At 40.9% G+C, this 22,266-nt stretch overlaps 2 protein-coding genes and 3 non-coding genes across 7 annotated transcripts; 4 read left to right on the top strand and 1 right to left on the bottom strand.

Moving 5' to 3' along the window:
• Positions 1-1,360: 1,360 nt before the first annotated feature.
• Positions 1,361-4,989, top strand: rps5 (ribosomal protein S5). Its single transcript, XM_027167919.2, has 6 exons — positions 1,361-1,468; positions 2,624-2,729; positions 3,002-3,211; positions 3,536-3,664; positions 4,499-4,597; positions 4,871-4,989. The coding sequence occupies exons 2-6, from the start codon at positions 2,625-2,627 to the stop codon at positions 4,937-4,939; spliced, it is 612 nt and encodes a 203-aa protein (XP_027023720.1). The 5' UTR covers positions 1,361-1,468; position 2,624; the 3' UTR covers positions 4,940-4,989.
• Positions 2,789-2,918, top strand: LOC113656623. The gene has a single exon (XR_003443953.2). It is a non-coding gene; the product is annotated as a small nucleolar RNA SNORA3/SNORA45 family (small nucleolar RNA).
• On the top strand, positions 3,329-3,459 carry LOC113656624. Its single transcript, XR_003443954.1, has one exon. It is a non-coding gene; the product is annotated as a small nucleolar RNA SNORA3/SNORA45 family (small nucleolar RNA).
• Positions 4,654-4,784, top strand: LOC113656622. Its single transcript, XR_003443952.1, has one exon. It is a non-coding gene; the product is annotated as a small nucleolar RNA SNORA3/SNORA45 family (small nucleolar RNA).
• Positions 4,990-7,463: 2,474 nt separating the features above from the next.
• ddah2 (dimethylarginine dimethylaminohydrolase 2) lies at positions 7,464-19,264 on the bottom strand. Of its 3 annotated transcripts, none has more exons than XM_047819206.1 (6): positions 19,242-19,264; positions 12,454-12,843; positions 12,123-12,296; positions 10,144-10,263; positions 7,885-8,028; positions 7,468-7,669 (listed from the first exon to the last, which is right to left on the bottom strand). In XM_047819206.1, the coding sequence occupies exons 2-6, from the start codon at positions 12,739-12,741 to the stop codon at positions 7,553-7,555; spliced, it is 843 nt and encodes a 280-aa protein (XP_047675162.1). In that variant the 5' UTR covers positions 12,742-12,843; positions 19,242-19,264; the 3' UTR covers positions 7,468-7,552. The 3 variants fall into 3 exon arrangements, with proteins under 3 accessions (XP_047675163.1, XP_047675162.1, XP_047675161.1); XM_047819205.1 differs by lacking the exon at positions 19,242-19,264 and adding an exon at positions 14,412-14,571; XM_047819207.1 differs by lacking the exons at positions 7,885-8,028; positions 19,242-19,264 and adding an exon at positions 14,412-14,571 and having other exon boundaries at positions 7,464-7,669.
• Between the last annotated feature and the right edge of the window lie 3,002 nt (positions 19,265-22,266).

Raw genomic sequence — 22,266 nt, 5'->3', positions numbered from 1 at the left:
ATTATATTATATTATAACAAGTCTTACTACCTACATAATAAAGTTTTGTGTAAAACTGTTATGCTAATTAGCTTTAGCTGATGTAGCAGGGAATGAATAAAGTAGTTAGCGAGTAGTTATTTTGCTGTAAATAGTTTGGAGCGATTAAATAAATATAATTAAATAACTGTGATTAATTAGCATTACTAGTAATAACTAGCATTAGCATTACCAGTGATAACTGCTAGCTCCGCCATACTTTTCACCTTGTATACAGATGTCGAACTGACAAGTTAAATCAGTATATTTTAAAGTATTCTGATGACACTGTGTTAATATCTGTGTTGAAAGATCGGGACAGTCGTGGGTTTCATCAACAGGTGTGACTAAGTTGCTTGAATGGTGTGAGAATAATGATCTTGTCATTAACATAAGAGAAACAGAAGAGATTAAATGGTCTACATGCGATACTCATATAATGCCTGTTTTTATTCATAATAGTAAAATCAGACAAGTTAAAACATAAGTATTTAGGTGTAACGATTGATGACATGTTAACATGGAAAGATCACATTGTTGCTCTCTGCAAAAGAACAAAGCAGAGAATCTATTTTCTTTGTCATTTTAGGTCATTTGGCGTAAGCAAAAATATTCTTCTTTTGTTCTTTATGTCTGTAATAATGATTGTACTGCAATATTGCAACTCTATTTGGTATTTGTTAAGCTAAAAACACAGTTGTTTAATCAATTAAAAATCTGCTCAAGGATTGTTGGCATGCCTCTAGAGAAGCTATATGACTCAACTTATTATAATAATTTATAAGACTAATAATATAATTTCTGATCCCAATCATGTTCTGCATAATGAGTTAGAAATATTACCATGAAATCGGAGGTACAGAATCCCAAGATTCAAAGAATTGAAATTGAAATACTCCTTTGTGCACCAGGCGATCCGTGAGCTAAATAAGACACTTAATCGTAAACCAAAAGTATTGCAAATGTGCTGTTTTTTTAATTATTATTTATGTTTTATTTTTATTTTATTTATTTATTATTATGTTTTTATTGTTTGTGGACTATGTGATGTTGTGTAAGTGATGATCGCTGCAAACATAGAAAATATACTGTGGTACAAGAAAAATTTCAGACATGTTCTGACTATAAAGTATCATCATATCAACTTGCATTAGTATCAGATATTAACTTGTTCCACGTCCTATCGACTCGCTTTGAGTGATTCACAAGCAAATATCATCACTTTAGTAAATTAATCTTTCACGAATCCACGAATTGTGACGAAATAAAATATTAAAATCGACACGTTAACATTTGGAGTCGTCGAATCGTTAATAAACTACAAATCCCGACAAGCTAAACCGGATGTTACAAACACCCATTTCCGTGGCGAGACCGGATGTTCGCTGCTCTCGCGCTGCGGAGGCCCTTTTCTCTCTGTGTGTTGTGGCTGTGTGGAGATCAGACACTTGTGAGTGAGAAACAAATCTCTGTTTTAACGTCTAAAAACGTGTAAAAACGGAATATTGTGCGTCGTGTGTGTGCGGGGAGTCACAGGGTAGCTGTAGGGTTTGTGTTTGTGGAGATAAATGTTTAAAAAGTGAAAGGTTTGTAGTTTATCTGGTGCACGAGGCTGCTGTCGGCCATTAGGGTCTGTAGCTAATGCTAAAGCTAACGCGTGCTTTCTCTCTCACACACACACACACACACAAACGCACTGGGGTTAAACTGATCATTTACTTCAATTTAACTCTACATTCATGTTCTGATGAGTTCAGTTCTGTTTCTAAACTAATTTTATAATGTTATAAACTCATCGCTATCTGATGTGGCGTTAGCATGCTAGCATGTCGGTGTGCGCGAGCGATGTGATTTATTACGAGTTTTATTATTAATATAACTATAATAATATAACTCTGATTCTCCATAGACGTCATTAACGCACGTTTTGCTCGGTGTCTTATTATTATCCGGTTAGTTTTACACGTCCAGTTTGTACAAATTAAATAATGATAGATAAATTATTCTTTATATATTAATTTATTTATATTAACATGAAACTCCGTTTTTTTTTTATTTCTGTAGTTTCTCAGTAAACTCGATAACTGTAGACCTGGAACATCATAGTAAATGTTCTGATTATTTTTCAACTTTTGACGGTTTTTTGTTTATTTAAATCGCACAAAATGTTGAATGTTAATGTCAAAGAGCTTCATTTTCTGTATAATGTTTATTTGACGTGTCATCGGTGACTTTCCTGTTCACATAAACTCCAGCAGATTTTTAATACTAAAATTGTGGCACAAATAAAAGTATATTTCTCTCACTACTTGTGCAAAAGTACACTGCTCTCGCATTCACACTGCTATCGCATTCACATTCGTATAACTTGAGACAGACTGAAAACCGACTGAAATGAGTTTGTTGACTGCGATTTGTTTTCACAATAGTTGATCCGTTAGCAAATAAATTGTACAGTAACCAATAAAAGCAGGAAGTGGATTATCGGCTTAATCAGGAGCGTAGATCCGGTTCCCGGTCGTCATCCTGCGGTGTAATGATCAGAGTTCCATAATGCCTGTGTAACATCACTGGGATGATTGAGTTTGTTCTGGTTTCTCTTCAGAATGGCGGACTGGGAGACTGCGCCGGCTGTGGCCGAGACGCCCGAGATCAAACTGTTTGGGAAGTGGAGCACGGATGATGTGCAGATCAATGACATCTCCCTTCAGGTCAGACTTGTGAAAACTCTTCTCTGGATAATTAAAAGTTTGTGTTTTGTCTGTAACAGAGCGAAGCTAGAGTCACATCCTGACCAGTCTGTGTCCTGGTGTGCTATAGCTCTCGCAGATTAATCTCTCTGCTTATTCATTGGCTGATGCTTCTCCGTCGCTCAGCCAATCACCGGCTCAGAAACATTACTCGTGTGACTCGTGTGTGCTCGGAGCTAATCTGTGTTAGGTTTTTCACTTATGTTTAATTTCCTGTATCTTCTCCGCTTCAGGACTACATTGCCGTGAAGGAGAAGTATGCCAAGTACCTCCCTCACTCCGGAGGGCGCTATGCCGCTAAGCGCTTCCGTAAGGCTCAGTGCCCCATTGTGGAGCGTCTGACCAACTCCATGATGATGCACGGACGCAACAACGGCAAGAAGTTAATGACCGTGCGCATCGTCAAACACGCCTTCGAGATCATCCACCTGCTCACTGGGGAGGTAAGCGGGAACCTGCTCACTGCTGAGTTCACTGTAGCGTTCCATTGGGGTGTGTGATTCCCATCGAGTTCCCCTCAGAGTTGTCTGTCTTATTTAAGTGTTTATTTATAATTTGTGCACGAGGCTAGAGTCACATCCTGACCCTGTCTGTGTCCTGGTGTGCTATAGCTCTCGCAGATTAATATCTCTGCTTATTCATTGGCTGCTGCTTCTCCATCGCTCAGCCAATCACCAGCTCAGAAACAGATCGTATCCTACATGTCTATTCTGTGCGTGTGTTTCTGACAGTACTAATACTAGTGTCTGGTGTTTGTGTGTGTTCAGAACCCCCTGCAGGTTCTGGTGAACGCCATCATTAACAGCGGCCCACGTGAAGACTCCACCCGTATCGGCAGAGCTGGAACGGTCAGGAGACAGGCTGTGGATGTGTCCCCACTCCGCAGGGTCAACCAGGTACACACACATACATACAGAGAACCTACACTCCTAACTTTCATCCGACAGTGTACACACACTTTCTATCTGTGCTGAAAATCTCAATCTGCATTTTTTTAATACAAAAGAATAATATGGTGGAAACACAAGAAATAGGTGCATATGGATTTGTAAGTTAGTGCTCATTATAATAGCGGACCATCTCCTGAAGTACATCAGTACACACAGACCCACGTCATATCTGTCTCATCAGTGATGTCTGCAGCGAATCTGCAGTGTTTCATGTGATCTCTTTTTTTACACAACTGATGTTTGTAGTGAAGTAACTTATGTTTTTTATAGTATAATGCAGTGTCATGAAGTTAATTCACATGTTTGTTTGCTCAGTTTTTATTTATTGCACTTTAATATTTAAGCTTCGGTGCTTTGAATGTTTTCCATAAACAAGTTTGTCGTACTCACGCAGCGGTCTTCTAATATCACAGTAACACAAACTGTTCTTTTTGTCTCTTAAACATAAACTGATGTCATTTCTTATTCACCTTTTAATCAGAGATACTGACAGAACCTTCAAATCATATGAAACTAGGAGTGTGTATACGAGCACCTTTTGAAGTTCAGTCTGAAATCTCACATTGAGACATTACAAGACCTTCAGTTCTGTCCTGATGTTTCTTTTTGTCTCAGCATGCTGAAGAACCTGCAGAGTTAAACGTCTCAGTTAATTTTCTGCTGCTTCCTGTTGCTCTGCCAATCACCAGCTCAGAAGCAGAAGCTGTTTCCACGTCTCACCTGTGAACACTTCATGTTTATCATACGATCACTTATTAAAGCTGTCTGTCTGTCTGTCAGGCTATCTGGCTGCTGTGCACTGGGGCGAGAGAAGCTGCCTTCAGGAACATTAAGACCATTGCTGAGTGTTTGGCTGACGAGCTCATCAACGCCGCCAAGGTAACTAGAGTTATGATGTCATGGTGCAGTGTTTTGTAGGCAAATCTGTGACCGTCACCGAGGCTAGAGTCACATCCTGACCCTGTCTGTGTCCTGGTGTGCTATAGCTCTCGCAGATTAATCTCTCTGCTTATTCATTGGCTGCTGCTTTTCCATTGCTCAGCCAATCACCAGCTCAGAAACACTCCTCATCCTTACACATTAATTTAACGCTCTTAATGTTGAGCTAAATCTTTAACCTCTCGGTCGTTAACTGGTCTGTTTGGTTCTCAGGGTTCGTCAAACTCTTACGCCATCAAGAAGAAGGACGAGTTGGAGCGAGTGGCCAAATCCAACCGTTAAAACTGTTCATGCTTTCTACTGAAAGATCAAATAAATTTGGAGAAACTTCAGAATCGTGTCTCTGATTTCAGCCTGAAACAAAAAGTGGTTCTCTTTTATTGATAATAAATAATGATTAATAAAGATAGCATTTAGTTATTATGCTTAAATTAAGTGTTTTATTTATTAGTTTAATTGAAACATCAGTTTTTGGTCTCAGTTTTCAACAATATATGGATTTAAAAAAAACTGTTCTTTAAAGATATTCAAACACTTTTGTGCTGTTAGAAGGAAAACTCACTATTTTCTCATAAATGCGACGCATCATTTTTTATCCCTTGTATAATATTTTAAGCATCCCATCAATAAGCGTACGGCTAAAACGACCTGGAAACAAAACGGCTAAAAAGATTTAGTGCTTCTGGAGCTTATTGTCTGATTTACAAAGTGAAAACCTTTTTAAATAAATATTTTAAACTTGACATTTATTTTATTACCGATAGCTTTGAACATTATACACACGATCGTCGGACCAGAAAACTAAACACATCACGTCGGTTGTCTGGATCAACCAGAATATGATAAACAATGTTCTAGGGTTTCTGAAGGCTCTGTGTTTATCTGACGTAAGCTGGAGCTTAGATAACAGACTATATAGATAAATGGCTTAAAATAAAGGTTTTAGTTTATAACTCTGTATATTTAATAAAGCTAAACTGAGTTCTGTTTAAAGTTAGGATTTAGTTGGTGCTTAAAGTGACGAGACATACGGCTAAGTATGGTGACCCATACTCAGAATTTGTTCTCTGCATTTAACCCATCCAAAGTGCACACATACAGCAGTGAACACACACACACACCGTGAACACACACTCGGAGCAGTTGAGGGGTTCAGTGCCTTGCTCAAGGACACCTCAGTCGTGGCCGGCCTGAGACTCGGACCCACAACCTTAAGGTTAGGAGTCAGACTCTCTAACCATTAGGTCACAATTTAAAGGAGGCGGAGCTTAACCTGTTTTTTAACCTGTTATTTTAAAGACTGATCGGTTGTTCATTAAAATAGCAGCACTATTAAAATCTGCTCTGTTATAAACCTTCACTTGTCTCTATGTTCAGATATTTGAGACTATATCATGTAGGGATTACGTTGGTGACCGATCATATTAGAGCTGTTCTAACATCTGTATGTTATAAATGTAAATGTAAACATCTCTGACACAGAGACAAATATCATTTCAGTGCTGTTTCTGAGATGTTCGAGTATCTCTGAATGACACAGTGGCAATATATATATATGTATGTAAACTCTGTCTGAGATGTGTCTAATCCGATTGGTCACAAGAATAATCCCTACACGATCTAATCTGTATCTATCATTATTAAATATTGTACACAACACATTTCTTCTCCCTCTTCAACTTTCAGTCATTTTCTCCTCAGATAAAGAAACTCTTCATCCTCTGAAAAGTCCTCCTCACGACTCCTAACACTTTTTGAGCTCTTAAGCGTTAAGAGGCTTTATGAAGAACTTTAATCTTTACTCAGATCTTCCCAAATTTCTAAGAACTTTATTAGACTTTCGTAACAGAGAGAAACTCTTTACACCAAGAATCCTTATGAATCCGAGCCGTAGTCTTTATTATACATCTTCATGTATTGCAAATAAAACTGAGTTTCACATATTTTACTGCCTAATAGATAAGTGTCACCAATAGGCTCCTGTTTGTTGTGAGCTCTTTCAGGACTCTGCCTTTAGTGGCTATTTTATTCTACCACATTTGTCCTGCCCTTAAATGATGATGTCAACTGCTGGAGCATGGCATCTATGGCAGGAAACACCGACACTAAAGTCATCAGGCCATCCTTAAAAATATTCTTGTTTGCCATAACACAACCGACTCTGTCAATTTAGGACCGACTCTATTTATTTATTTATTGATTTGTTTGTTTATTTATTTATTTATTGCTTTAAGTCCGACCGACTTGCCGGTTGTAAATTTGCGTTAAGACCGACTTTTTTTTTTTTTGAACTCTTCAAACAACTAATACAAAAGCAATAAAATAATACTAACTGGTTTGGGAGCCATAATACATCTAAAAAAATTCATTACAAGAGCTCGACACCGCTTTAACTTGGCACGAAGGTCTGGAAAATCTGTGTCCAGCATCAAAATGAGGTTTGCGATGATGCGCCCGAAGGCACGGGTTGAAGACCTAGTCAGTGACGTCACGTCACGATATGCTAATATGTTTAAAGTCATACCTACATAATCATCATCACCATTTTTTAACATTGAAACTTGAAGAAAAAAAACATAGACCTACCTACCGACCCTATTTTTTTTTACTGTTACTGTTCATATTTTTAAGGATGGCCTGACCAAATATCTTTTGAGCATCGATGGTTACATGTACGATCGCGGTTAGGTACGGTAGCTAGCGTAGCATTGTGACTCTCAAAGGTTCTTTTAGAGAAGAGGAACCACCACGAACAAGAATCTTTACAAGGTATAAATGATGATGTTTTATTTTTTTAATTAACATCTGGGAGTCAATGCACGTTTTGTGTGTGTGTGTGTGTGTGTTTGTAGATGGTGTGAACATAGAGAGATGTGAAGTGTGTGTTGTGTTGTGTTAGAAAGGAAGCTTCTTGTTGATCAGCAGGCAGAACGAGGTGAGCGACCCACCGAGTCTGGAAGCTTCACTGCATGATGTAGGGAGCAGGTTGTAGCCTGTAAATTTCTGGAAGGCCTTCAAAAAAAAAAAAACACACAGAACATCAGACCATCATGAGGAGCAATAGTTTGGTGGATCATCTGAGAAGAAATTACAGTGTAGACATTTGGGTGTTTATGATGAAAACTTTTTCCTTTTATATTTTTCCTCCAGAAATGTCTTTATTTACAGATTGGCTTCAGATCCTGTTAATAACTGACTGAATATTGTTGGAGTGATGGAGAACTCACAGAGACGCTGTTAGGACATTCCTCCTGTGTGGGGTGGAGAAGATAATCCACTTCACCTGCACTGCGCACATACACACAGTTAGCAGCAGCATCCTCTGGTACACACAATACGTCATAGTGATGATCAGTCAACTGCTCCATCACCTACACACACACACACACACACACACACACACACACACACACACACACACACACACACACACACACACACACACACACACACATTAAATCAGTCTGCTAATATATTTTATTTCTTATCAAACATTTATTATGACCAGCACATTGTGTTTACATTTTTAACCCTAAAGATGTTGTAAAACTTTGTTGTAAAAAGTTACAGCTTTACTTGTAACTGTTACAAAGCTGACACTGAAGACTCCTTCCTTACCTGTTACATAAACATCTTCTTACAGGAAATGTCACCATGACAACAATAAAGTTTTTTTTTTTTTTGTAATCCGGATATGTGGAGCGTTCACACCCCTGTGGAATCCCTCGCATTAGACAAAGTGTACCTGAACTTCCTGGTTTGAACACTAGGTGTCTCTGCTGTGTAAAATTCAGTTTCTGCCTCCCTCCTTTTTAGAACATCTACTACAGCTTTAACCTAAGGGGCTTTTTACACCTGGTCACTTCCTGCGTTTTCTGTGATCAGATAGCTACCCGATGGTAAAAAGACCAGGTCTAAATGCCCTCCAAAACGTTTTGGAGACGGATATTATTCAGAGGGTACAAACCCCTTCAGGAGGTGGTCTGGGACGCGTTTCAGATGAAACTGGACAGGTGTAAATGAATGTGGTTGTTCGAGCCACATACGTCAGCGCTAAACTCCTCCCAAACGGAAGTACGTCACTCGCAGGTGATCTTTCACCCAGGCGTCTCGTCGGGTCTTAAAACGCGCTGCTGCCGCCAGCGAAAACGCAGCAAACAGTAAACGCTGTTTTTTCTAACATAAACGTCGTAACCAGTTTTTTCATCTTCTTTTTGATCGCATTCTAAAAACCACATACACCAAAGTGTGTTCCGTTTCAATTACCCCGGAAATGAGGTCAAATATATTAGCGTTTTGGGCGGGAGTACAAAGACCGGATCGATATCCGATTCTCCGAGACGCGTTTATGTAGCCTGATGTAAATGGGACGGTTTTAACAGATCAGACGGCTATCGGATCAGAGACAACACATGAAGTGACCGGGTGTGAAAGGCCCTAAGACCAGGGGACTTCAGTCTTTCCACAAAGGACCGGTGTGGCTGCAGGCTTTCATTACAGCCAGCAGGAGGCACAAGTGACAGCTGATTAGAGACTTTTGAACTGAATACAAAAGTGAAATCAGTTTAAAATGGTTGGAATTAAAGCCTGAAGCCACGACAGCATTTTGTGGAGAAGGTTTAAGTCCCTTCTTCTGCCACAGACCTACATTCTCTCTTCTGATTCGTTTTCTGCTTACACAATTCCCAAATAATTAGGATTTGTCCACTAGCTGCACCTTAAATGCTTTAAATGTGGTTTAAATGTTTGTAGAAGAAAACTGGATACGATTTGGATAAAGTTCAAACATAAAAGGGGAAAATATGGTAAATAAAATTGGGATCACTTTGTGAACGCATTCATGAAAACATTACAGAGGAATCGGACTTCCGTTTTAGCTAATGTTAACATCTCGCTCAGAGAGGACACGGATCTCGTCTGATTGACTACATCTGAGGAGAAAGTGCGGAGATGGAAAGTGATGATGTTCTTTTAACACAATGGACAGGAATCAGACTGCTCTTAAACATAATGAGGTTATAACATGGAACAGGGGCAGAGACGGGGATCGGATTGCATCAGCAGCAGCATCTGCTATCACTATTACAACACACACACACACACACACACCCTCACACACACCACAACACACACACACACCACACACATGCACACACCACACACACACACGCACCACACACACATACACATGCACACACCACAACACACCCGCGCACACACACACTCGCGTGAGTGGACACAAGCATCAGAGTGTTCTAATGGAAGCTGATGCACATGATCAGATTAAGCTTAGAAACATTCAGTCCAACAATCTAGTAGTGCTACTTAAACAAGGGCCAGGACAACACACACACACCATGCACACGCACACACCACACACACACGTGCACACACACACACACACACACACCACACCACGCACACCACAAGTGCACACACACACACCATGCACACACCATGCACACCACACGTGCACACACACTCACCCTTAGTGTCCGTCTCGCTCCCTCACTATTGCTGAAGATGATGGTCTCAGGACCCCCCATTGAGCAGATGTTCTTCAGACGAGTGCCAGCAGATACAGGAACTGTGGACACGGCAAAGTCCTACACACACACACACACACACACACACACACACAGTAGTAAGCCTAAACTACAGTACAGTTTGAATATTGACAGATGAAAGTGTTGGTTTGAGTGAGTGTACACTAAAGATCCTAGTGTCGCCCCCTAGAGTGTATACCAGTCACTGCACCTAGCTAGATGTATAGACAGGAAATACCTGTGAAAGGAGGCAATACAATTTTAACCCACTTCCTCTAACTTCAAATAAGATGTTTATATTTTGTTATTATGCTGTGGGTTGGTTTATTTTTAAGGACTGAATCACTGAAAATCACTGAAGCCTATAAGTGCCGTCGGATGAAAGCCGGTGATCACGCTGTGGAATCATGAGGATAACGATATGGATGAAAAGACAGGATACAGCGAGCGAGCATCAGCAGGGAGGAAGGACTTGAAATGCATATGAATGTTGCGAGAGCCACAAATAAACCTGAAAATGCCGGATTGTAAGTTTCACACATCAGAGCAGAAGTGAAAGTATAAACGAACAGAAAACGGCGTGTATGACGGACAGTTCAGCTGAGACAGCAGACGAAGCGGAGAGATTAGAAGGAAAATATATATTTTAACCGCTCTCTGACAAAAGGAACAAGGAAGTTGTAGCAAATCAGTGCAGTCAATGCTGACAGACTGGTTTGACACCAAAATATCCACTCAGGAGTCCCCACGCTGACCGCGCTGCTACGTTAACAGCGTGGAGAGAAAGAGAATGTTCAGAGTTTCAGTTTGTTCTAATAGATCAACATCCTCACAGTCAAAAAAATATCTACCCAGAAACCTTCTGTGGTTTCTGCAGCATGTGCGAAAGCAGAAGTGGAGCTGATTTTTTTTTTTTTTATTAGCAGGAAAAATATTCCCATGAAATATGAAAATGACCCCCAAATTAAACTGAGGAACTGAAAATAACGATGTTGCTGCTTCAACACTGCCGTGACATACGGCGAAGTACGGTGTCCCATACTCAGAATTCGTTCTCTGCATTTAACCCGTCCAAAGTGCACACACACACACACACACACACACACACACACACACACACACACACACACACACACACACACACACACACACACACACCGTGAACACACACACCGTGAACACACACACCGTGAACACACACACACACACACACTGTGAACACACACTCGGAGCAGTGGGCAGCCATTTATGCTGCGGCCCCCGGGGAGCAGTTGGGGGGGGTTCGGTGCCTTGCTCAAGGGCACCTCAGTCGTGGTATTTCCGGCCCGAGACTCGAACCCACAACCTTAGGGTTAGGAGTCAGACTCTCTAACCATTAGACTTCCCCCAAAATGTAGACATGATGTATCTCCCAGTTTCAGTCAGTTTTACAGACTGATGCTATGGAAGGAAACTGACTAGAGTTGAAAGCAGGCAAGAATAATCAATACCGATGATGTCAAGAATAATCAGAGTAGAGTAGACATATTTCGAAGAGGACACTTCTGACTTCTGATACGTCAGGAACTCGTTCACGGATCTTTAGACGAGACACAAGATTATCACGAGGTTACAAAAAAAAAACAAAACTTGGTGGTGATTCAGAATCTCGAATAGCTACAAGGACACGGACACTTTTCTTAAAATGTTGCTGCAGCGTAACGTAAAATCTGCACGCAATGGAGGACGTTGTGTATGAAGTCATGGGCAGCGTTAGACCTCGCATCATCTCTGGAAACACAAGCGAGTCTCATCTCAGCCCCTGAAGGTGTTGAAGGTGAGTGCAGGTACAGTAGAGTATAATGAGGCTTTGTAACCTCGTGATGTTGTGATGGTTTTTATGCCTAGAGTGTAGTTTGTGTACCGAGTTGTTTTCATACCCGAAAGGTATTGGCGAGGATCTCAGCTCCACGCTGGTTGGTGTGTTTGGAAAGACCGACAAAGAACTCTCTCCCGGTGAAGAGCACGTCACTGCCCTCCAGTGTGGCTCCATCGTCCTCCATTTCCACCATGGTCAGGTTCAGCTCAGTGAGGACACGTCTTACTGCCTCCACCTATACAGAGTAGGAACCTCGTATCATATCATACAGAGTAGGAACCTCGTATTAACCCCACAGTCGCTTTATCTCTTTAACTTTAAAACCCCACAGATATCAACAGGTGTGTGTGTGTGTGTGTGTGTATATGTGTGTGTGTGTGTGTGAGTCAGACCTCCTGGCGTCTCTCCTGGCTCAGCGGCTGTGTGAGGAGCGCCGTGTCCCCCTGTATGATAGCCATGTCCTCTATCCTCCAGCTCTCAGGAAGGTTTGTGTTAGTGTGTGTGTCAGCAGGGATCTCCAGCACCTGCAGTCCCACCTTCTGCCTCAGAGTCCCCACTAACACGCCATACTGACGCTGCAACTTTGCCACCTCCACCTCCACCCCGCCCACGCTGGGCGACTGAGGGATACCACGCACCACAGCATGGGTGAACCGCCCGTACGGACACATGTTCGCCATAACTCTCACGGTGTCTGTGTTCTAACGGATTATAGGATGGTGTGTTCTAATGGATCCCTGTGGGGAGACTCACTTACTCATCCACATCAGCATCACCCACACCTGAGAGAGAGAGAGAGAGAGAGAGAGAGAGAGAGAGAGAGAGAGAGAGAGACAGTCAGTTATCTCTACCTTAAACCCACACCACACATGACTATTGTTATATCAGCACCAGTAAATTAATTATTGATCAGTACATTGGTGAAGGTAGTGAAGCTGCTTCACTGAACCAGACCAAGCAGCGTGTTCTCCAAACCAACAAGGTTCCTTGAAACAACCAGCTTTCCTGAACCATGAGGTTTCCCAGAACAGCAAGCTTCACTAAAGCCACTTCTCTAAACCATCAATGGGAATCAAGTGTGTTTCAAACCAACACTGTTTTTGAATCAAATTTTCCCTAACCAACTAAATCCAGCCAACAGAACTAAAGATGTTCTCAGGAGCGACACAGGAGCTTCTGACATAACAGGAAACTCAATTCAGTCCTAATGACTGATGTCACTGTGATTTTAAATATGATGCTGTTATTGATGGTTATTTTTATTCTACACAACTTCATGTGCTTTGGTGATGCTGTATTATACATCACAATCAGAGAGAGAGAGAGAGAGAGAGAGAGAGAGAGAGAGAGAGAGAGAGAGAGAGAGAGAGAGAGAGAGAGAGAGAGAGAGAGAGAGTGTACATACAGAGGGAGAGAGAGTACAGAGAGTGAGAGGATGAGAGAGAGAGAGGATGAGAGAGAGCATTGAGAGAGAGAGAGAGAGAGAGAGAGAGAGAGAGAGAGCTGATCCAGCAGGATGAAGTTGTTTAGTGATGCAGGAATGAGAGCTGACAGGATGATCTCCCTCTGTTCGTGAAAGGTAAGAGAGTGTGTGTGCGTGTGTGTGAGAGAGAGAGTGAGTGTGTGTGTGCACGGAGTGTGTGTGAGAGAGTGAGAGTGTGATATAACTGATGTCTCTTCATCACACAACACACTCACAAAACAAATCTGAAGATGAAGCATACTTTAGATTAGATTTTACTATTTCACAAAATAGTCTCTCTCTCTCTGTCCATCGCGCACACACACACACACACACACACACACACACAAACATACACACACAAACACACATAAAAACACACACACACACACACACACACACACACACACACACACAAACACAAACACACACACACACACACACACACACACACACACACACACACACACACACACACCATGTAAAACTTTCCCTAATGTAGGTGTGCAGTTTCATGATAATCTGGTAGCTTCAACATTTCACTGTTTGTTCATTAACCTTAAAAATAAAAATAAAATAAATAAAAAACACCAAACATGATCAACTTTTGGAGCAAAGGGGAAAATTATAAATGTGTAATCTGAGCCAGAGTTTTGTCTTTCTGCAGAAGAAGCTAAAGATCTACAGAAAACTTCACAAAAATCCGATTTTATCTTTTAAACTGAAATAAAGTTCTCTTTAATCCAGATAAAACCAACACATTGTACACAAACAAAGCCATGCTGCACTCTCATCACAACAAAGCTGTTTTCTAAAGAGTTTATAGTGTTAAACAAATCTCCGTCTTATTGTTATTAATAATGTAAACCCTAAATAATACCATCTTACCTTATAATAATAATAATAATAATAAAGCCTCGGTTTAAATCCGTGACACGGAGTTTAGGAACCGACTCATGTCCCTGTGCACACGCACCAAACCGTTATCTCTCTCTCTCTCTCTCTCTCTCTCTCTCTCTCTCTCTCTCTCTCTCTCTCTCTCCCTCCCTCCCTCTTGTCTTTCCTTCTCTTCTTCCACTCCCCTTCCCCCAAACCATTCCTCCTGCTTGACCGCATACAAACAACACCTCCGTTTCGACTGAAAGAACCGATTCCCTCCGGCTTAGTGATCACGTCGGCTGTTGATTCGTTTGATTTTAGTCGCTTGATTCAATAATTAGCCTCATTTTAATTAAACAAAAACTACTAAAATTTTGAATAAATCTTTATAAAAAATGTGCTTATATTTAAACACTTAAAATAATATAAATTTAAATTCCATAAATAATTCAAAGCAGATGTTTAGAGACTACAGACGAGTCCAATAGGGAACTATTGTAATAGTAAAAACAATAATATCCTGATATGTCGAACCCATGATATAAATGATTAATGAGTCTTTTCTTTCCCAGCACACGTTTGTTATTTAAAAACGCGTATAAAGCGTGTAGAACGTGTTCATTAGACGTCCACACACCCCTCTCGCTGGCACAGTGGTATGATCCATGTTACTTATAAACCAGCACTCTGTTGTGTTTGTGTTTATGGTTCAGTAATAATGTGTCTATAATATTAATAACTGTAGTAATGTTTCTTACAGTGAATCTACTGAACCGATTCAGTATTACTGAAGTATTAAAACTGAGAGAGGGAGAGAGAGAGAGACAGACAGAGAGGGAGGGAGAGAGAGAGAGGGAGGGAGAGAGAGAGAGAGAGAGAGAGAGAGAGAGAGAGAGAGAGAGAGAGAGAGAGAGAGAGAGAGAGAGGGAGGGAGGGAGAGAGAGAGAGAGGGAGGGAGAGAGAGAGAGAGAGGAAGAGAGAGACAGAGAGAGAGAGTGAGAGAGAGAGGAAGAGAGAGAGAGACAGAGAGAGACAGAGAGAGAGCGACAGATTGAGAGACAAAGACAGACAAACAGACATAAAGAGAGAGATAAACAGACACAGAGACAGACAGAAAGAGAGAGAGAGAGAGAAGAAGTGAGAGACAGAGAGAGAGAGAGAAAGACAGAGAGGGAGGGAGAGACAGAAAGGGAGAGAGAGAGAGCGACAGATGGAGAGACAGAGACAGACAAACAGACATAAAGAGAGAGATAAACAGACAGAGAGAGAGAGACAGAGAAAGACAGAAAGAGAGAGAGAGAGAGAGAAAGTGAGAGACGGGAGGGAGAGACAGTGAAAGGGAGAGAGAGAGAGAAACACAGAGAGAGATTGACAGAGGGAAAGACAGAGAAAGAGAGGGAGAGACAGACAGAAAGAGAGCGAGAGAGAGACAGGCAGAAAGAGAGAGAGACATGTATCAGACACAGACACACACAGACGTACTTTCTATATATCTGCCTCCTTTTTAATTTTGCTTACATCATTTCATTATATTTTCTTTATGCTGTTCATTCTACCGTCCTTTCTTTTGTATTTTATTCATCTACCCTGCATCTTTCTTTCCCCATCAATCCATCATTCTTCTTTATTTTCTCTTTTTCATCTCTGACTCCTAGTTTCTATAGCATTATGGAATAAAAACGCTGTCAATAATAATCGTACGTAATTCAAAGCATTTGTGTGTAAATTTTAATTTTGCGGAGTTGGATCCCAAAACCTACGGCCACGACAGTTTACAGATACGAGATTTTGTGTGTTTGTTCAAATACAACTCCAAAATGTACGACCATGACAGTTTACACACAACGCTTGTTTTCACAACACCTCTTTTTCACACATGAAAACGGTCTGCGAAACAACTGTCAAAAATACGTCATCACGTTCACAGGCATTACTATCCGAGGGAAGATGAATCGATTCCACGAAGTGCGCATGCGCCCCGCCCTCTTTTAAACCACCGGCGCCGAAATGGCGGCTCAGCAGCCAAGCGTTCACTCATCGTCTCAGGTAAGTTGGGTTTTCCTTCCAAATTCGGACATGTTTAAGGGTTAGTTATCACTAATAACAGAGAGGAGTAATATTACAGAGATAGGTTAACTACAGTAAGTAAGATTAGCTCTCAGAGTAAGGTTACATTAGGTGCTGTTTAGCTGTTTACAGCTGTTTAGGAGGTCATCACTGCAGTCTGTAGCGTGATGAGATAGGCCTACATAAAAGACACACACACACACACACACACACACACACACACACACACACACACACACACACACACACACACACACCTCACACCTAGTCATTTCCTGCTGCACTGACTGCCCATTTGACTTGGACCTTCTTTCTTGTGCTGACTGTCCACTGATATTGGACTGGTTCCCCATTTTCTGTTGTCTAACACTTAAAGTCGACACCAGATTCAGGGCTGAGTGCAAGATGTCACCTAATGGAACCTGATAAACAATAAAATATGACTTTAACACTTAAGCAGTGAACACTTATATTGCATGACCTGTGTATTCCAGTGCATGTACACAGCTGTTAGTAAGTTAACACTTAAAATTGCTAATTCTTTTATGTAGGCCTATCGCATCACGCTACAGACCGCAGTGATGACCTCCTAAACAGCTGTATTCTTTAAGCACCTAATGTAACCTTACTCTGAGAGCTAATCTTACTTACTATAGTTAACCTATCTCTGTAATATTACTCCTCTCTGTATTAGTGATAACTAACCCTTAAACATGTCCGAATTTGGAAGGAAAAACCAACTTACCTGAGACGACGAGCAGTGTTGTAATGTAACGGAGTAAAAATACTTTGTTACTGTACTTAAGTAGAAATGTCACGTATCTGTACTTTACTTCGCTATTTAAATTTATGTCAACTTTCACTTTTACTCCACTACATTTCCTAGATAAAATGTAAACTTTTACCCCGTTATATTTCCTCTAAGCATCTTCGTTACTACAAAATAAAATCGGAAAATCACTGAAATTTTACATTTTACTTTTACTTCGAATACTTAAGTACATTAAATATCAGAAAATGACTTTTGACACTTAAGTACAGTAAATATCAGATACTTTAAGACTTTTACTTGAGTAATATTCTAAAAGGTGACTTTCACTTCTACCAAAGTCTTTTTCTAGTACGATACTTGTACTTTTACTCAAGTATTGCTTTCTACTACTTTATACAACACTGACGATGAGTGAGCGCTTGGCTGCTGATCCGCCATTTCGGCGCCAGTGGTTTAAAAGAGGGCGCGGCGCATGCGCACTTTGTGGAATCGATTCATCTTCCCTCGGATAGTAATGCCTGTGAACGTGATGACGTATTTTTGACAGTTGTTTCGCAGACCGTTTTCGTTTCGTTTGTGAAAACAAGCGTTATGTGTGTAAACTGTCACAGTCGTACATTTTGGAGTTGTATTTGAACAAACACACAAAATCTCGTATCTGTAAACTGTCGTGGCCGTAAATTTTGGGATCCATCTCTGCAAAATTAAAATGTACACACAAATGCTTTGAATTACGTACGATTATTATTGACAGTGTTTTTATTCCATATAGCACCAGCTCGGACACAGGGACGTGTACTTGTAGTTGTTGATATGAGGTTTTCTTTTATGTACCATGTTTATGTATCATTCATAGGAGTCTTTAGTGTCAGAGCTTCGACAGAGTCAGAGTTAAAGCTGGAACGTTCAGATATCTTCACTACAGTAGAGTTTAACCTCATCCACTCTCATCCTCCCCAGGGTTGTGTTCTAAGCCCCCTGCTGTACTCACTGTACACATATGACTATGTGGCCACTTCCAACTCCACGACCATCATCAAGTTTGCTGACGACACTGTTGTGGTGGGGCTGATCTCCAACAACGACGGGACGGCCTACCTACAGGAGACTAAAAACCTGGAGAGATGGTGCCAGGAGAACAATCTTCTCCTGAACGTCAGCAAGACGTGATGAGATGATAGTGGACTTCAGCACAAAGCAGGAGCGGTCATACCAACAGCTAAACATCAACGGGTCCCCAGTGGAGAAAGTTTTCGATATGTGAGTATCCTGATGGTAGCATCACTTCCTGGTTTAAGCACCATGCAGGACAGGCGAGCCCTCCAGGGGGTGGTGCAGTCAGCTGAATGTACCATCCACACCGAGCTCCCTGACCTGCAGGACATCTACAGCACGCTGTGCCAGACCAGAGCCAGGAAGATTGTAAATGTTCTCAGCATCCCAACAATGGACTCTTTTCTTTGTTTCGTTCAGAGAAACACTTCTGCTCCTCGAAAGCAAACACAGAGAGGATGTGGAGAAGCTTCTTCCCGCAGGCCATTCGGAGTTTAAACCAGGAAACACCCAGGATGTAGTACAGGACCTCTCCCTCCATCTTCACTGGACCTTCACTATAACTCTGGACCTTCACTATAACTCTGGACTGTCACTTTAACTCTGGACCTTCACTTTAACTCTGGACTGTGTCGGAACTCGGAACTGAGCCGGTCTCCAAGGCGACACATCGCAGGGTGATCTCCACACTTAGACTTTTTGGTTACTAAAGACTGTTTTAGTTAAACTTAACTGTTAACTCTATAATTACTACAAAAATACTGAGAAAACTCCTCAGACCTGGATGAGAATGACTTTTTTATTGTGGTCAATCAGCCAACAAATTATAAGAGAAATTGTCAAACTACAAGTAACAAATGAAAACCCCCCAAAAGAGCATGTCATGCAAAATCAATCAAGAAAAACAAGAACTCTCGCGACGTCCTTGCAAAAATAAAAACACCCACCTTGACCCACGGACACGCGCACGCACGCGCCCGCACGCGCGCCTCCACGCACCCAGGCGCACACACACCTTCGCCCCTGAAGAAAGAAAAAAACTCAGATATCTTCTCAATATATACCCTGGCGCTCCTAGGAGCCCAGGTGCCATATCACCTTATTTACCAGCATTACCTCCTATGTTTTCTAAATACACTGACCCAATTTCCCCTTATTTCCCATTACCTTTCACCCATATGCCCATTTATGGATTTTCCTCCCCTTATTTTTCAGGGCCTAGGTCTGTGGACCACTGTTTTTTTCATTCTACGTGTTCTTCATTTTCCATAACAATTTATGAGCTAAGGTCTGGGAACCATGGGCTTTTCCCTTCTACATAACAAGTTGTTATTACAAATGTGCTCAGACTGACTAGGCCTGACAGCCCCGAATCTGGTTGCAATAAACATCTTTGGCCTACAACATCACCAACATATGTCTTATGACAGCAATTGCAATATTTTGCAAGGCCTAATACTTTACTTTGGTTATAGTATTGTAAGGAATAATATTTTAATTATTTCTACTAAGATATTTTACAACAACTGTCACTTTAACTCTCGACCTTCACTATAACTCTGGAACTTCACTATAACCCTTGACTGTCACTATAACTCTGGACCTTCACTATAACCCTGGACTGTCACTATAACTCTGGACCTTCACTATAACCCTGGACTGTCACTATAACTCTGGACCTTCCCTATAACCCTGGACCTTCCCTATAACCCTGGACTGTCACTATAACTCTGGACCTTCACTATAACCCTGGACTGTCACTATAACTCTGGACCTTCCCTATAACCCTGGACTTGCACAGCACAGTGCCACTTTATACACTTTATACACTCCACAACGCACACAGACACTTTAAGGAAAATCACTAAACCCATATGCATTTATGTATATACATTATTTTTCACATATATTTTCATATTTTCTATAGTTTTTATGTACTTTATATTTTATTTATCTACCTCCTTTTGGCTTCATTTTTTATCCCTAATCGCATTCCTTTTATGTTTGTGTAGCGTCTGGCACCGGTCATTTTAGATTTCATGTCCCAGGCACCCTAAATTTCAACATCTACTCCTCAATTAACCGATGAATTAACCGTTTTACGATTTTATTGAGGGCTACACTCCACAGCGTCACACACCCACACCTGGCTCCAGAATGTCTGGAATCTCCACAAAGACCAGATAACCCCATGCGGCTCATTGGGGCCCGCAAACAGAACACACACACACACACACACACACACACACACACACACACACACACACACACACACACACACATACACACACACACACACACAACACAATGAGACATTCCTTTTACTAATAAAACCCAAGATTAGGTACTCTAAGGTTCTCATTCTTATAACCCTTTTTGTAATGTTTCTTCTTTTAAGGCTTGCCTGACTTAAAATTATTTGCTCCTTAATTTCCTGACAAGGGTGTATTTTATTCATGTGTCAGAAAACAACATTGTATTTTAAAATCCTTTATACTCTATCATCATATCTTACTGATCATGGCATGTTAATGTATACCTGTTCTAATAACCGTCTGATGTCAGAATGTATACGAAGCTATCGTTTTCTTTTTACTTCCCTAATGAAAGTGCATCTTGTTTTATGTTTCATTTTTGTTTCTTTGCCTTTATAAGAACACATTAGCGTATTAACCTCATTTATTCATTCATTCATTCATTTTCTACCGCTTTATCCGAACTACCTCGGGTCACGGGGAGCCTGTGCCTATCTCAGGCGTCATCGGGCATCAAGGCAGGATACACCCTGGACGGAGTGCCAACCCATCGCAGGGCATAACCTCATTTACCCTTTGATTAATGATCTATGTATGTAATGTACCGCTACCTTCATACCGTCATTACCCGTCATGTTTAGTATCCAAATGACCACAAAATTATTGGTTACTCATTTTTCAAGCACTGGTGTATTTTATTTGAGCACGAAAGGCGCCATACTGTGTTAATACACCCTGGATCAAACTTTAAAGTCATCTAAAAGTTTGATAGCTAAACCACACCCACAGACACCTGAAACAAAGGGAGTTTTCCCTCCAAAATCCTGACCGAAGTTTTGGTCATCTCCCCAAAGATGGGTGGAGTTCGCGACCTTTAAATTGTCAGAAACACCACTAATCCGTGGTCAGACTTTTGGAACAGCTTAGAGACGACTCCATCTTCCTTCATAGAACTTCCGGCAAGCTCCACTCTCCAGAACCTCCAGGAAGAACGCCTGACCCCATTCTGACTGAGATTTCTCTGTTACATCCAGATTCTTGTGCCGCAAACCAATGCAAGTAACCGTTTCCTTTAACAATCAATTTAGATGCGTAATTTTAAGTAGGAATCTTTCATTGAATCTTAAGGTGAATTTAAGTTTCTGTGACGATTTCCTAGTTAAGGTGTGATTTGAGTTTTGAGTCTAAGCTTGCCATTCCTTTCCTTACTTTCTCTAGTTTCTTCTTTCCAGTCTCTTCCTCCCTTTCCCCGATTTTAATTTCTTTTGTGGTATTTTCCTTTCATTTTTGTTTTCCCTATTTCTTTTGTTTGTTTGTGTAGTTAGTTTTATGTTGTATTTGTCTCATTCATTAAATGTCATAATTTTGAGCCACAGGTGATTTGTCTCTGAGTATCGCTCACAAATTAAGGTACCTGCAACATCTGGTCTGAACTACATGCTCTATTGAGTTAACTTAATTTAAATTACGGTATACAGTAAAAGGAGAGCGAATCTTTCTTGGCCGGGAAGATACCGCCTTCATAGAATTAATAAAGGTTACACGGGCTGTTCGTCGGACGAACAGACCAAATAAGCGTAACGTCAATTCCAGTACCGTTAATTTCAACTTAGGTTAAAATATTTGGAAGTCACTATAACACGTTATAGTCGCTTATAAATATTTACCTTGCTTCGCGAGCCAAAATCGCTACATTTGTATACCGGACAGACACAAA

The sequence above is a fragment of the Tachysurus fulvidraco genome, chromosome 10 (genome assembly GCF_022655615.1).
Source record: "Tachysurus fulvidraco isolate hzauxx_2018 chromosome 10, HZAU_PFXX_2.0, whole genome shotgun sequence".
Classification (NCBI taxonomy): domain Eukaryota; kingdom Metazoa; phylum Chordata; class Actinopteri; order Siluriformes; family Bagridae; genus Tachysurus; species Tachysurus fulvidraco.
The sequence above is the reverse complement of the archived record's forward strand: the minus strand, read 5'-3'. Positions and strand labels throughout refer to the sequence as shown.